The following is a 16,649-nucleotide window of genomic DNA, read 5'->3' on the forward strand; positions in this document are numbered from 1 at the left end:
AATTCATTATCTCTAAAATGAAAATAATACTTTGTTTTATCATTACATTATATTGATTGCATTTTTTGCAGGAAAATTATGCAACATTGGTCGTTTGCAAGATGATGGTCAAATAGTAATTCAGCGGGCAAATTAAATTATTCTGCTTTGCTTATGTTAGATTATATTTTTGCAAACCAGCTAGCAATTCACTAGTGGGGAAATTGGTTATAAATTTGTAAAATTTATCACCAATTTCCTAATGACACAACCTTTTAGTTTATTCTCCCCACTCAACAGAATTTTAGTTTGATCTCTTGATTCAGATGTTGTCCATTTGAAAGAATAGCTAATTAACTCGAGAGTGACAAACCGGATGTTAAGCTTAGCTGTTTAATTTCAATTGTACGGTAGCACTGGAACATATTATTAGGGAGGGAGAAGGAGTGATTGGTTATGACATTATGAACTCAATAAAATCATCACACTTTTGAGCAATTGTTGATTTTTGTTTTGCTTTGCTTTTGAGATTAAATTTTGGTGGATAAAGAATTGCCTGTAGATGTTATTTGCATGGCGTAGTGAAGGTTTTAATGCGGTTACATGCAGGAGATTATTAAGAGAAATCAAATTACATGAAATTGGAAATGGCTTTTGACTGGCGAATTGGTTTGGAAGCAGAGAATGAGAATAATAACCATGGGATCCTCTCACTTCTCAGGATTGAATTTGATATGTCATTTTATACCCTATTGTTCACTTATACCTGCTAAAGCCTGAACATTTCTTCCTTACAATTAACCACAAGACCAGGTTTTGATGTTGCAAATATCCTAATTGTGACTCCCAACATCTAAGTCTATTAATGCATAGACAGCGGGGTGGGAGATTGCAACCTTCACGTGGTCCACCCTATGTAGCAATGTTACAAAATTTTGAGATTTTAAAAATCAAGTCTGTAATTTATCCCATCAGATAAAGCATAAAAATAAGTTTAATTTGACACCTAATTCACTTTCATATCTCAAGTATTTAAAAAGTTATGGCCATTTTCATACTCGGAAATGAGCATCTTGTTCCCTATTGATTTTCTATGGACATAACAAAAAAGTTGTGATCGTGAACAGTCAAAAGCCCATAACTTTCTTAAAAATTAAGAGAACTGAATGAAATTTTCAGTTATCATAGATTGAAGCATTCTGAAACAAATATAAAATAATCTTACTTGGATGACCTGAAATTAAAGCATATAATTAGTTAGTTACCTAATTGTAGCTAATTTCAGACTTCAATTACTAGATCTAAACATCTATCCATTTCTTAATAAATTATTAACATTTTTAAATAGCCTAAATGTCCAAATAATATTCACAAATAATTCACAATAAAACATGATTTTTAAATCTCATTTACATTAATTTATAGACCAAATGGAAGGAATTCAGTGTTCAATTGCTGTAAATAAATGCCCATTTAAATCAGCTTTCCAGTGGGATCCTGTGGAACGCGCTGGTTTAGAACGTTCACATTGCGGTAGATTTGTGCCTCAAATGCCGAGAAAAATACTGCGCGATATAGTGGGCCCAAATTGAGCTACTCGCAATATTAAATTTTGTATAAAAGGATCTTTAGAAGCCCTTTTGAATGTAAAAATATACAACCTAACTTCTGCTATTTTCTTTATGAGGCCCTGCGGTTGCTGACGCTCGCGGGTTTAAAGATTGATTTTTAAACTACTATAACTATTATTCAAGGCCTTTAAACCTAATAATAGCTTTTGCGACGAGGTCTTCCAGCGATTTTTCGTTAATAATTAACTAGGCTGAACATTTTCGATTGGAACAGCTTAGAGAAAATCGCGTTTTAAACCCGCCCCCTCTAAACGGCGCCAAAATCGCGCACACCCTCAACGGCAGATCTTCAAAGACGCTTCAGGTACGCTTTGCAACATACCTACCCTATGTCGACGAATGTAATCAACCTGGCATGCACAATCAAATAAGATCAAATAGAACAAGTTGTCCTACAACGTTAGGCTGGGCACGGCATACACAAGAAGAAGAGATGCATAGACAGCACCTTCCAAACTCATTACCAACTAGAAAGAAAAGTGGAGCAAAAGCATAGAAATGTACTCCCTGGAAATTGCCCTCCAAGCCACACACCATCCTGACTTGGAAATATATCACCATTCCTCCACAGTTGCTGCGTGAAAATCATGGAACTTATTCTGTAATGGCATTGTGGGTTTACCCACACCTCAAGCACTGCATTGGTTCAAGAAAGCAACTCACCTTCTGAAGGGTGATAAGTGATGGGCAATTAATTGCTGGTTTGGCTTGCAAAGCTCACATTGATTGGATAAGAGTGCCAAGGATTATGGGGAGAAGACAGGAGAATGGGGTTAGGAGGGAGCGATAGATCATCCATGATTGAATGGTGGAGTAGACTTGATGGGCCGAATGGCCTAATTCTGCTCCTATCACTTATGACCTTGTTATACGAGAATGTGACCCATAACGTTGTTGCTGTTGAAAGCCTATAGCGCTATATTTAAACCCCATAGCATTGCAGCCAGTAGAGCTATATTTAGAACCCATAGTGCTGCAGGCGACAGCTCTTTGTTTAAATTACCACGCGTTAAGTTAACAGCGCTCTGTTTAAACCTTTGCGCGCCAAACCGGCAGCGCTGTGTGTATTGCTTAATGCGCCAAGTCTGTGGCACTGTGCGTATTGATTTACGCGCCAAGTCTGTAGCGCTGTGTATTGCTTTACGCGCCAGTCTATGGCTGATAGCCCTTTGTTCCCGGGGGGGGGGGGGGGGGGCCTTGCTGGGATGCCGTTCCCTGCCATTGGTTATAGTTTGAATTTGGGAGCAGCACTATTGGCCAGGACTTACCAGCGGCTATTTCAACACCTGATACCGCATACCAAGACAAGTATTCTTTTTGTACTCGCTTGCCAATAAATTTGATGTGTTCATGTACGAGAGTGGTTCACCGACGGACTGAGTCGCGATCAGCGCCATGGACAGAGGCAGAGAGAGAGAGGTGTGCAGCTGTAAAACTGAACCCCGAGCATACCGAGACAAGTATTGTTTTTGTCCTCTCTTGCCAATAAAACGGATTTGAACTAAACAGACGAGTGAGCCTTTTTGTATTCCACTAGTCAAATCCTTGAACCTGTTCACTGGCAACATTTGGCATAGTCGGCATGATCTTACGAATAGAATAGAAAATGTTTGGTAAAAAAAATAGCAAACGAGATGGCACTGGTGCAGGCCAAGCACCCCTGGAGTCTTCAAGCTCTCTGCTGCTTTTAACGAGTCACGAGGGAGAAGTTTATTGTTGTAAAGTTCACCTGAATAGATCAACACTGGCATCTGCAGGATTTGATCGACTCGTATTGTTTTGGAATGTATATGGTGACTGCGATAATTATGCTACTTTGAAAGGTCACAGTTGAGCAGTGATGGAATTGCATTATAACACAGGTGGCAGCATGCTTTTTACAGCATCATCAGACAAAAATGTAGCAGTGTGACACCGAGCTGGTCAGTGTGATGGTGTGGACACAGTGAGCTCGGAGTGGTCGGTGTGATGGTGTGGACACAGTGAAGCTTGGAGTGGTCAATGTGACAGTGTGGACACAGTGAGCTCGGAGTGGTCGGTGAGGCAGTGAAACGGGTGAAAGGATCAAGGGACTTGATCACACATCCTTTGTGAATTCATGTTATCCAGCCCGATGGGGACCATAGTTGGTCTGAACAGGAAGCAACGACGAAGCAGTGAAGCTATGGGACATTCGGAAGAAGGCTGCGATCCATAAGTTTCAAAACACGTACCAAGTACTGGCAGCAACGTTTAATGACACAAGCGATCAGATTATCTCTGGTGATCACTAGGGGCGCCACATTGATGGCAGCCTGTTTTTAGTCTCCTCCTTCGGGGGGGGGGGGGGGCTGTTTTTTCTATCTTTTTTATTCATATGGCTGTATGGTGACCAGACATTTCACTGTACCAATTGGTACATGTGACAAATAAATGTCTTGTATCTTGGTATTGATGACGACATTAAGGTTTGGGACCTCTGACAAAACAACTACATTTATACAGACTCGGTGACTGGTTTGACCCTGAGTGGGGGTAAAAGAGAACATCACCAACCTTGCTGACCTTATCCAGGAAGCCATGGGGAAGATACAAAGGTTCGGAGAACAGTACCACGACTACAATCCCCCGGGAGGATGGGATGTTTGGAGGCTGGTGCACTGGGGACTGACCATTGGGATAATCTTGTTGGCAATAATATTTCTGCCTGTATGTGTGGATTGGCATCACGACCGCGTGGACTTTATTACAGCCTGTGGGCCGGATGTAACGCGGTAACGCCTGCAGGCCGGATGTGACGGTAACCTGACTGTTCGAGGGGTGGAATGTTATACGGGAATTTTCCTGACAGGTCTGTGACCCATAGCGCTGTGGCCAGTAGCGCTATATTTACAACCCAGAGAGCTGCAGCTGACAGCTCTTTGTTTAAGTTCCCACGCGTTAAGCCGACAGCGCTCCGTTTAAACCTTTGTGCGCCAAACCGGCAGCGCTGTGTGTATTGCATTACGCGCCAATCTGCGGCTGATAGTGCTTTGTTCCCGATGGGCTGATTATGTTTCCTTATTGGATAAGATTATGGCTAAACTTGAGCAGATAGGATGTGTCTATACACTTCAGAATTCATTATGCTACTACTTTCTGCAGTTGTATCATCAATGAAGATAAGTGAGCCAGTACCTTCAGCAGCCATACATACCCTGGCCATAACACCCCCACCACCGTGTTTCACAGATGAAGTAGTATGCTTTGGATCTTGGGCAGTTCTTTCTCTTCTCCATACTTTGCTCTTGCCATCACTCTGATAGAAATTTAACCTTCGTCTCATCTGTCCACAAGAACTTTTTCCAGAAATGTGGCTGCTCTTTTAAACACTTCTTGGCAAACTGTAACTCGGCCATCCTATTTTTGTGGTGAACCAGTGGTTTGCATCGTGCAGTGTTGCCTCTGCATTTCTGTTCATGAAGTCTTCTGCAGACAGTGGTCATCGACAAATCCACACCTGACTCCTGAAGAGTGTTTCTGATCTTTCGGACAGGTGTTTGGGGATTTTTCTATATTATAGAGAGAATTCTTCTGTCATCAGCTGTGGAGGTCTTCCTTGGCCTGCCAGTCCCTTTGCGATTAGTAAGCTCACCATTGCTCTCTTTCTTCTTAATGATGTTCCTAACAGTTGATTTTAGTAAGCCTAAGGTTTGGCTGATGTCTCTGACTGTTTTATTCGTGTTTCTCAGTCTCATAATGGCTTGTTTGACTTTCATTAGCACAACTTTGGTCCTCATATTGATAAAGAGTAATAAAAGTTTCCAAAGGTGATGGACAGACTAGAGGAAAGACTAGGTGCTGAGGGGTCTCTTATACCTGCATTAAACACACCTGAGCAATTACAAATACCTGTGAAACATTATGGTGCCCTGAAATGGAGGGGACAATGTTTAAACACAGATGTAATTTCTACATGGTGAAACCAAAATGTATAAAAAATACCCTTTATTAAAATCTGACAATATGCACTTTAAACACATGTGATTTTTTCTATTACAAATCTCAAATTGTGGAGTACAAAGAGGCAAATAAATAAATGATGGGTCTTTGTCCCAAACATTATGGAGGGCACTGGACGTACAGAAAAGGGGTTGCTTAGTATCTCATATGGAATCGTAAGCATATTATTCAAATTCATATTTTATTTTTGAAACAGTTTGCAATAATCTGCTTTATTATACCTCTTCAGAGTTAGCAGTGCAAAACCCCTGACTAATGTAATTGTGGAACAAGGAAAGAATGCCGAAGAGGAGGAGGATGATGACGATGAACAGTTTGTGGTGGAAGAAACTGTTTCACAGCTTCCAGATATGCCTGAGATGGAACCTGTAAGTCAATTATCACAAACTGAAATTGATGTTGGATTAAAATACTCCACCAATATTACAATATTGCCCACTGGTCACATTAAGCTTTTTTCAATATTTTAGCAAGGCTAAAAGGATCCAAATATAAAAATGTAATCTATAACTTAAACCAATTTATTTTTTTAAAAAAGGAACAAGCAGGTGAATGGCTTTTGAAGTATTGTATCTGTATATTCAACGATGACTAAAAGTAGATTTAGAACTAGTCTAATGATGAAAAACCGATATGATGGTTCTCGCTTACAAATCAGTCATAGTTTAGTTGTAGTTTTGTTTAGAGATACAGCGGGGAAACAGGCTCTTCGGCCGACCGAGTCCGTGCCAACCAACGATCCTCGCACACTAACATATCCTACACACACTAGGGACAATTGATTTTTACACCAAGCCAATTAACCTATAAACCTGACGTCTTTGAAGCGTGGGAGGAAACCGGAAATCATAGAGAAAACCCACGTAAGTCATGGGGAGAGCATACAAACTCTGTAAAGACAGCACCGTAGTCACGATCGAAACCGGGTCTCTGGCGCTGTAAGGCAGCAACACTACCGTTGTGCCACCATGCAGCCCGTTTCATGTTGAATCACAGCAGGTGTGTGCTGTTCCAGGTTCAGTCACTCACAGTAAGGGCCTGTGCCTTGACAGGTATTGCCATTACTTTAAAAAGGTGATCACACCACCTGAACTGCATTAGTGGGTGAGGAATAGTTGAGCTTTGGAACTGCTTCATCTGGCCTGCGTTGTGTTTGCAGGAAAGGGATTTAAATCTGAAGAATGCTTCTTATAACCCAGAATATCGGCAACTTTTAAGTTTTCCACTGCAGCAGCACCCTTAGCTCCATTTCTCTCTGTCCCTGGCCAGTACCAAAAGCCATCACATATTTACTAGTGCCTAGAAGATGAAAACAAAGTGAAAGGGATGTATAACCATATAACCATATAACAATTACAGCACGGAAACAGGCCATCTCGGCCCTACAAGTCCGTGCCGAACAACTTTTTTCCCTTAGTCCCACCTGCCTGCACTCATACCATAACCCTCCATTCCCTTCTCATCCATATGCCTATCCAATTTATTTTTAAATGATACCAATGAACCTGCCGCCACCACTTCCACTGGAAGCTCATTCCACACCGCTACCACTCTCTGAGTAAAGAAGTTCCCCCTCATGTTACCCCTAAACTTCTGTCCCTTAATTCTGAAGTCATGTCCTCTTGTTTGAATCTTCCCTATTCTCAAAGGGAAAAGCTTGATCACATCAACTCTGTCTATCCCTCTCATCATTTTAAAGACCTCTATCAAGTCCCCCCTTAACCTTCTGCGCTCCAGAGAATAAAGACCTAACTTATTCAACCTATCTCTGTATTTAGTTGTTGAAACCCAGGCAACATTCTAGTAAATCTCCTCTGTACTCTCTCTATTTTGTTGACATCCTTCCTATAATTGGGCGACCAAAATTGTACACCATACTCCAGATTTGGTCTCACCAATGCCTTGTACAATTTTAACATTACATCCCAGCTTCTATACTCAATGCTCTGATTTATAAAGGCTAGCATACCAAAAGCTTTCTTTACCACCCTATCTATATGAGATTCCACCTTCAAGGAACTATGCACGGTTATTCCCAGATCCCTCTGTTCAACTGTATTCTTCAATTCCCTACCATTTATCATGTACGTCCTATTTTGATTTGTCCTGCCAAGGTGTAACACCTCACATTTATCAGCATTAAACTCCATCTGCCATCTTTCAGCCCATTTTTCCAAATGGCCTAAATCACTCTGTAGACTTTGGAAATCCTCTTCATTATCCACAACACCCCCTATCTTGGTATCATCTGCATACTTACTAATCCAATTTACCACCCCTTCATCCAGATCATTGATGTACATGACAAACAACAAAGGACCCAACACAGATCCCTGAGGCACCCCACTAGTCACCTGCCTCCAACCCGACAAACAGCCATCCACCATTACCCTCTGGCTTCTCCCATTCAGCCACTGCTGAATCCATCTTGCTATTCCTGCATTTATACCCAACAGTTTAACCTTCTTAACCAACCTTCCATGAGGAACCTTGTCAAAGGCCTTACTAAAGTCCATATAGACAACATCCACTGCTTTACCCTCGTCAATTTCCCTAGTAACCTCTTCAAAAAATTCAAGAAGATTAGTCAAACATGACCTTCCAGGCACAAATCCATGTTGACTGTTCCTAATCAAACCCTGTTTATCCAGATGCTTATATATATTATCTCTAAGTATCTTTTCCATTAATTTGCCCACCACTGAAGTCAAACTAACAGGTCTATAATTGCTAGGTTTACTCTTAGAACCCTTTTTAAACAATGGAACAACATGCGCAGTACGCCAATCCTCGGGGACTATTCCCATTTCTAATGACATTTGAAATATTTCTGTCATAGCCCCGGCTATTTCTACACTAACTTCCCTCAATGTCCTAGGGAATATCCTGTCAGGACCTGGAGACTTATCCACTATTATATTTTTCAAAAGTGTCAGTACTTCTTTTACTTTGAAACTCATAGTATCCATAACTACTCTACTCGTTTCCCTTACCTCACATAATTCAATATCCTTCTCCTTGGTGAATACCGAAGAAAATAAATTGTTCAATATCTCCCCCATCTCTTTTGGCTCTGCAGATAGCTGCCCACTCTGTTTCTCCAATGGACCAATTTTATCCCTCGTTATCCTTTTGCTATTAATATAGCTGTAGAAACCCTTTGGATTTACTTTCACCTTACTTGCCAAAGCAACCTCATATCTTCTTTTAGCTTTTCTAATTTCTTTCTTAAGATTCTTTTTACATTCCTTATACTCCACAAGCACCTCATTTACTTCACGCTGCCTATAATTATTCTAGATCTCCCTCTTTTTCCGAACAAGATGTCCAATTTCCCCTGAAAACCAGGGCTCTTTCCAATTTTTACTGTTTCCTTTCAACCGAACAGGAACATAAAGATTCTGTACTCTTAAAATTTCCCCTTTAAATGTCCACCATTTCTCTTCCACATCTTTCCCATAAAACAAAATGTCCCAGTCCACTCCTTTTAAATCATCTCGCATCTCATCAAAGTTAGCCTTTCTCCAATCAAAAATCTCAACCCTAGGTCCAGTTCTGACCTTCTCCATAATTATATTGAAACTAATGGTATTGTGATCACTGGACCCGAAGTGCTCCCCAACGCATACCTCCGCCACCTGTCCCGTCTCATTTCCTAACAGGAGGACCAGCACTGCCCCTCCTCTAGTAGGTACCTCTATGTATTGCTGCAAAAAACTATCCTGCACACATTTTACAAACTCCAAACCATCCAGCCCATTTACAGAATGTGTTTCCCAGTCTATGTGTGGAAAGTTGAAATCTCCCACAATCACTACCTTGTGCTTACTTCTAATATCTGCTATCTCCTTACATATTTGCTCTTCCAATTCTCGTTCCCCATTTGGCGGTCTATAATACACCCCTATAAGTGTTGCTACACCTTTCCCACTTCTCCGTTCCACCCAAATAGCCTCCCTAGATGAGCCCTCCAAGATATCCTGCCAAAGCACTGCTGTAATATCTTCCCTGACTAGCAATGCAACACCTCCACCTCTTGCCCCTCCAATTCTATCACACCTGAAGCAACGAAATCCTGGAATATTTAGTTTCCAATCACAGCCCTCCTGCAACCATGTTTCACTGATCGCCACAACATCATACTTCCAGGTGTCTATCCAGACTCTAAGCTCATCCACCTTTCTTACAATGCTCCTAGCATTAAAATATGCACATTTAAGAAACCTCCCGTCTCTTCTTCTCTGTTTATTTCCTTTTTTTTCTCTCGCCTCTTGTGTCCGAGTGCTTCCCTTTTCTGCTTCCTGCCTCCCATTCTGTCTACTAGCTTTCTCTATTTGAGTCCCTCGCCCCAACCATTCTAGTTTAAAGTCTCCCCAGTGACCTTTGCAAATTTCCCCGCCAGGATATTGGTCCCCCCTCGGGTTCAAGTGCAACCCATCCTTTCTGTACAGGTCCCACCTTCCCCAAAAGAAGTCCCAATGATCCAGAAACTTGAATCCCTGCCCTCTGCACCAGTCTTTCAGCCACGCATTTATCCTCCACCCCGCTCCATTCTACTCTCACTGCCTTTTGAGCCAGCACCGCCATTCAATGTGATCATGCCTGATCATCCACAATCAGTACCCCGTTCCTGCCTTCCCCCGACATCCCCTGACTCCGCTATCTTTAAGAGCTCTATCTAAGTCAGAACTGGCTTACTCATAAAAGATGGAGGGTTGTGGAATTGTTATTCTGGCTGGAGGTCTGTGACTAGTTGAGTTCCGCAAGGATCAGACGACATGAAGATTGCTGGTGTTTATGGACAATGAGGAAGGCCATCACGGTATACAGTGGAATATAGATCAACTACAGAAATGGGTGGAGAAATGGCAGATGGAGTTTAGTTCAAGGAAAGTGTGAGGTGTTACACTTTGGGAGATCAAATGTAAGGAGAAGGTATACGGTTGATGGCAAGACCCATACCAGCATTAATGTGCAGAGGGATATTGAAATCCAAGTCCATAACTCCCTGAAGGAGACAACCCAAGTAGATTGCGGTAAAGAAGGCATATGGTATGCTCTCCATTCGTCATGTCATTGAGCATGAGAGTCAGGAATTAATGACGCAGCTCCATAAGACATGGCTTAGGCTGCATTTGGAGTTTCGAATGCTGTTTTTATTGCCCCATTGCACGAAGGTCCATATGAAAGCTTTGAAGGGATGTAGAGGAGGTTTCCCAGATTGATGCCGAGATTGGAGGGTATTAGTTACAAGGAATAGTTTTCTGTTTTCTTGGATTGTTTTCTCTGGAATGCTGGACGTTGAGGAGAGATTTGATAGAAATGTATTAAATATTGAGAAGTATAAATAGGGTATAAAGTCAGAACTTTTTAATCCCAGGGTGGAAATGTCATAAAATTAGAGGCATTGTGTTAAGGCTATGGTAAAATTGTCTACAGGTGAGATTGAAACAACAGCAAAAGCTTCTGTTCATCTTAATTGAAGGGATGCTTCCAGCTCTTACAATTTTTGAGATTTAAAAAAATATTTACTTGCATTCTGTCACAGTGAGCTACTTAAATATTGGGATTGTTCACTCATTTTTTAAAATATTTAAAAGACCTAAAACTAAACATTTTATAATGATGGAACAATGATGATGCCATGAAAAGTAATCAAGATTGTTTGCTGTATACTTGATCTGAAGAAATTTATAACATTAACAATCATCTTTGCTATTACTGAAATTTAATGTTACCACCTCCTCTGGAATGATCAGTGGGTTGGATTTTTTTTAATCTGCTTTCTTTTCTAGGTGGCAGCAATGGAACTGCAAGACAATGAAGACCATGGTATGTGTTGCTAATGCATGCTCCTAATATAATAATTCACTACTTTTGATTTCATTAGTGATGTCATGTTGCAACCCTTAATATGCTTTCAGCATTGTGCAATTTTTCACTGTATTCAAATGAAATGATACAGAACGTAAGTTTACTGTTATGTTTGTTGAACAATTAAATGGTGCGGATGGAAAGTTGTACATAAAACTGCTGGATTTAGTAGGTGCAAATTTGGTTGTTGGTTTTCAGTGTAGGTGGATAAATGGTCATTTGGAAATTGATAAAGGCTAGAGAAAGACCGGAAAATAATTAAGAAAAGGGTATTCCAATGTTGACCTTTACTTTGAGCTAGAATGCAAAAGGTAGAAGTTACGTTACAACTGTATAGGACTTTGGATGATCTGCATCTTGTGTATAATTCATTTATGGCACCACGTCTCAGGAAGAATATACTGATCTTGTGAATGTATTGATCAGCGCAGATTCGTCTAAATGACACCAAAAATGTTAAATTGTGAAAACTTGCTTTGAATGTAGGGGTTAAAGAGGTAATTTATTTGGGGAAGTTAATTTGCACGTATCATAATTTCATCAACCCTTACTTAGCCCGAAGATGTGCTTCCAGATTGTTCTGCAAAAGTGCTTAGTTCTAACTAAACTTTCTTTTGTTCTGGGTTTCTCAATTAGAGGAAATCAATTATTTCCATCAAGTTTTGCAAGGATTTTAAATTTTAGTTGTTATCACACACCCAATGACAAATCTGTTTTTATGGCAGGTGGACTTGTCAAGAAGATTTTGGAAACTAAGAAAGATTATGAATCTTCAAAGTCTGTTACAAAACACAAAGATCAGGTAAAGGAACATTGTTCTGCAATTGTTGTTCTGCCCAGTTTATAATTTGGTATAACCACTTAAATAATTAAATGCGGCAAATTATTACATTGGTTTTGATGGAAAATCATCTTTATTCTGTTCCCTTTTGTGCTTTAGCTGCAATTATTGCTGCAATTATTTCTGCAATTTACAATACTATTGTTTTACTCGTAAAACATACGCAATATTAATTTCTAACCTTTATGCTACTCCAGATGAGGATAATTGTCCTTTGTTTACATGACACATATAAGCTCCTATAAAGAATAACTTTTCACAAATGATGCTAATTTCAGTTTATACTCCAGTTACTATGTGCTTGATAAAGATAAACATTAAATCCAATTGATGTAATTCTTCCTATTTGTGTCTATCTTCGGTTTAAACCAGCATCTACCGTTCCTTCTTACACATCTCTTTCTATTTTAAGGTTGCTTTATTAGAAATATTCCATTGTTTCAATGGAGAAATACTAATTTTCAACTGGGGCAAAAAAAATTGTGGATTTTTGTGCTCTTTCCTGTGCAGCACATTGACAAGATAACTTAAATGAAAATCTCAAGACAAATGTTTGTCTTGCTATCCCAATTGTACTGTTTATAAGATTGCTCATTTATGCTTGTTAGGTCTGGAAAAATATGTGATCGTGTGACTTCTTTAATTTTCTGGTTTTCAAGCCACTGCATTTTTGTGGTCAGATATTAAAGTCGGTGCATGTTAATTTACAAGTTATTGCCATTTTATACACATTTTTTATTCTTACTGTTCTATAATGTCCTCTTTGTAGTGTTGTTGCTTATCTACATGGAAAAAATCCATCTTGTGGGCAGCAGTTTAGAATGCTTTTGAGCCAAAAGAGCAGACGTTCTGTTCGCAGATGTCCTCTGCTAATGTGTTCTATACCATAAATCTGATCTAAATCTGTTTTTTTTGCATTCTGAGAGTGTCCTGATTGTGGTTATGCAGAGAAAATAAGCCATACAGGAAGTGATGGTCCTCTGAAATTGTTTCGGTTGTACTATGCATAACCTATTAAGACAGATATTTTGATGCCCAGCAATTTTCCTCTTAAATTAACTCCATCATTTTGATACAGGGTCAAAATGAAGAGAATTGGTGCAACATTAATTTGTTTTACTAATTGTCAATTTAGCAGTTTTAAAATTATTTTCTGCTTTTATTATCTATCTATCTATATTACTAAAAGTCTGTTCTTGACCGGTTTTGGCCATCTGTGCTGCGATTTCCGAGAGAACGCCGCCACCTACGACCGTCATTTTTGGCCACCTTGCTCAGAGCCCCCCTCCGCCGTATGTGTGCCGAGGATCTTTCCTGTCGATGAAAAATGACAGAGATATTAATGTTTTTACAAAATTCCCCATTCTCTCTGCTGCCCCCGCTGGAGGCAGGGGAAGGGACTATAAAACCAGGAAGTGGTGTGCCTCAATTAGTCTCTGCAAGCTGGAGCTCTGTCAATTAGTCTCTGTCACTCTGAATGACACTGAACAAATGTCTACAGCACTGTGAGTACCCTTAATTTGGTTTGAAAATGAAAATATAGTTAGTTTGAAGTAAAAAAGCACTGCCTGCAAATGGTTGTTTGGGTTGAATTAAAAAGGCACCCTCTCTCCCCCCCCCCCCCCTCTCTCCTCTCCCCCCTCTCTCCTCTCCCCCCCTCGCTCCTCTCCCCCCTCCCTCTCCTCTCCTTTCCCCTCTCTCCCCCCTCTCCTCTCTCCCCCCTCTCCTCTCTCCCCCCTCTCCTCTCCCCCTCTCCTCTCCCCCCTCTCCTCTCCCCCTCTCCTCTCCCCCCTCTCCTCTCCCCCCTCTCCTCTCCCCCCCTCTCCTCTCCCCCTCTCCTCTCCCCCCCTCTCCTCTCCCCCCTCTCTCTCCCCCCCTCTCCCCCTCCCTCTCCTCACCCCCTCCCTCTCCTCACCCCCTCCCTCTCCTCACCCCCCCCCTCTCCTCTCCCCCCCTCTCCTCTCTCCCTCCCCTCTCCTCTCTCCCCCCCCCTCTCCTCTCTCCCCCCCTCTCCTCTCCCCCCCCTCTCCTCTCCCCCCCTCTCCTCTCCCCACCCTCTCCTCTCCCCCCTATCCTCTCCCCCCCTCTCCTCTCCCCCCCCCTCTCCTCTCCCCCCCCCTCTCCTCTCCCCCCCCCCCCCCCTCTCCTCTCCCCCCCCCTCTTTTTCCTCCCCTCCATCCCCTCCCCCACCGTCCCTCCCCTAAACCCCCCTCCCCTCCACACACCCCTACCCCCTTCCCTCCACCCTCCCTCCCCCTCCCTGCTACCCACCTCTCCCCCTCCCCTCATCTCACCCCCCTCATTTTCATTCTCATGATGGATTTTGCTTTGCATCCATACAGATAAGGTTTGCTATTTTTGGAGAAGGTCAGATATTATTTTTATCTGATGTAAGCTCTTAGCTTTTCTCATTTTCTCAGTAATGTGCAGGTGATCCTCTAGATGATGCTGTTGTTAAAGGGAGTAAGATATTCACTTATAAAATCCAAAGTTAACAAAGTACCTCAAGGCATAAGAAGAACAATACATTGATAATTTAGGTATCTTAAAAAATCCAAGACCATAAAACTAGGGGAAAAAATTATAAATTTTAAACAAAATTGCTTCCAAGTATTACTGTTGGCTGGTGGGAATTTAGATGTATAATATCTGTTCTTTTTCAAACAACGACATCCAACAACTACTAAATAAGCCTGAAGCCATTCTTACCAGAACTATTGTACATCTGAAACTGAACAAAGAAAAATAAAACCAAATTATGGTCTAGAAATGTGTTCTCACAATGCTGATAAAAAAATGTGCTGTGGTTGAAAAGATGCTTAATCTGAAGTCAAGTACTAATGTCATTTTTGGGTAGCTTGCCATCTTGTGGGAAATTGGAACCTCTTCTTTCCAGATGGAGTTTTCATGAACAAGGTCATGGTCACCTTTGTCTTTTAGTCTTGGTACAATTCCAAGCTGAATCTGCTGATTTATGCTACATTTCCACAATTGTTCAAAATTGTATTAGGGAGGTCACCTGAACTCCATACTCTGGAGAGAAGATTTCAACTACTTTTTCTTCTGCCCACAGGAGTAGGTAGAGTACGATGATGGTTTGTTCCTATTGTAAGGTTCCACAAAATGTAAGCCTAAAGAGACTGCAATTTGGGGAAAACCTGGCTGTGGTCCTGTAGTGTCGCTATGGCTTTCTTGCATGAAGAACATGCCTCCTATGGGTGCTGTTCTCAACCAGTTTATCCAGGTATCCCTGAGGACTTGGGAGCACAATTGTTTCATTCTTGCATCCATTCTTTAAGTTCCAGTACTTTGAGATAGCTGAAAGAGTGCTGCTTTTAATGTGTAGCTATCCATTCAATCACTTGCTTCAGAGTTTGTAGCTACAAGGTCAGGTGCTGGCAGCTGCAAAATCATGCAATAGATGAATAGAACAACCATTAAAATTTAGCTTGGATGAAGAACATATAGGAAACCTGGCAATGCTATTTGGAGGCCATAAATGAAGATAATAATCTTTCTGGAACTTACAAAAGCAGCTTCTGGGGACACAAATGTATTTATTTGCTTTTATTCTTAAAACTAGGGAAGGAATTTCTGCTTAATGTTTCCATTTTCTTTTAAATGTTTGCATTCAGTTTTAAAGTACTCTTCTAAACCTTAAATCATGTATCGTGTTACCTGGCTACAAACATTTAGTTCAATGTTCATTACTCAACCAGTACCTAAAATGCTCTTTATCACATCTCTATTTGAGGGAGCATGCTTTGTGTGATTCGCATACTTTAGTAGTGATTACAGCAGTTGAAAAATACTCAGGGGACTTCCTGAGATCCAGAAGGGTGCTCTATAAATGAGTCTTTCCTGAAAGGACACCCATCCAATTCTCATTTGCTTGGCTAAACTAGTGCTCATATTGAACAACTTCTTAATTTCCATGCATCTTCTTCAAATTAAAGGTATAAAGTGTGGAATCTCGAATCAGTCCAAGCTATGCCTATCTTTTTACTCTCGCCTCCTAGATAGAGCAAGGGTTGAGCTCCCATGGGCCTCATCTTCTACCCCACCAGTCTCTGAATTCATCTAAATGGATAATTGGATCATCTTTTAGAATTTCTGATATTTCCAACAAGATTCCACCACCAAATTCCCCATCCCTTTCAGGATTTTGAATGGACCTTCCCTTTTGCCTCAGTGTTCTACTCTTCTGTCCCCAACAACCACTCCCCATCTTACAAGACAATACCAGTTCAATGTTTGACATTTCACCTCTTAACTTCCCACCAGTCCAGGACCCAAACAGTCTTTCCAGTTGAAGTAATGAATCAATTATACTTCGAGTTTAC

General features: G+C 41.0%; 1 protein-coding gene across 2 annotated transcripts in view; it reads left to right on the forward strand.

Annotated features, from left to right (window-relative positions):
• traf3ip1 (TRAF3 interacting protein 1) overlaps positions 1–16,649 on the forward strand; it is a 76,087-nt gene that overhangs the window by 44,529 nt on the left and 14,909 nt on the right. For both annotated transcript variants that reach the window (XM_033024519.1, XM_033024520.1), the window contains 3 exons: positions 5,821–5,959; positions 11,387–11,423; positions 12,191–12,267. In XM_033024519.1, the coding sequence (XP_032880410.1) occupies positions 5,821–5,959; positions 11,387–11,423; positions 12,191–12,267 (253 nt within the window). The remainder of the gene's footprint in view (positions 1–5,820; positions 5,960–11,386; positions 11,424–12,190; positions 12,268–16,649) is intronic.

This window comes from Amblyraja radiata, chromosome 7 (genome assembly GCF_010909765.2).
Source record: "Amblyraja radiata isolate CabotCenter1 chromosome 7, sAmbRad1.1.pri, whole genome shotgun sequence".
Lineage (NCBI taxonomy): Eukaryota > Metazoa > Chordata > Chondrichthyes > Rajiformes > Rajidae > Amblyraja > Amblyraja radiata.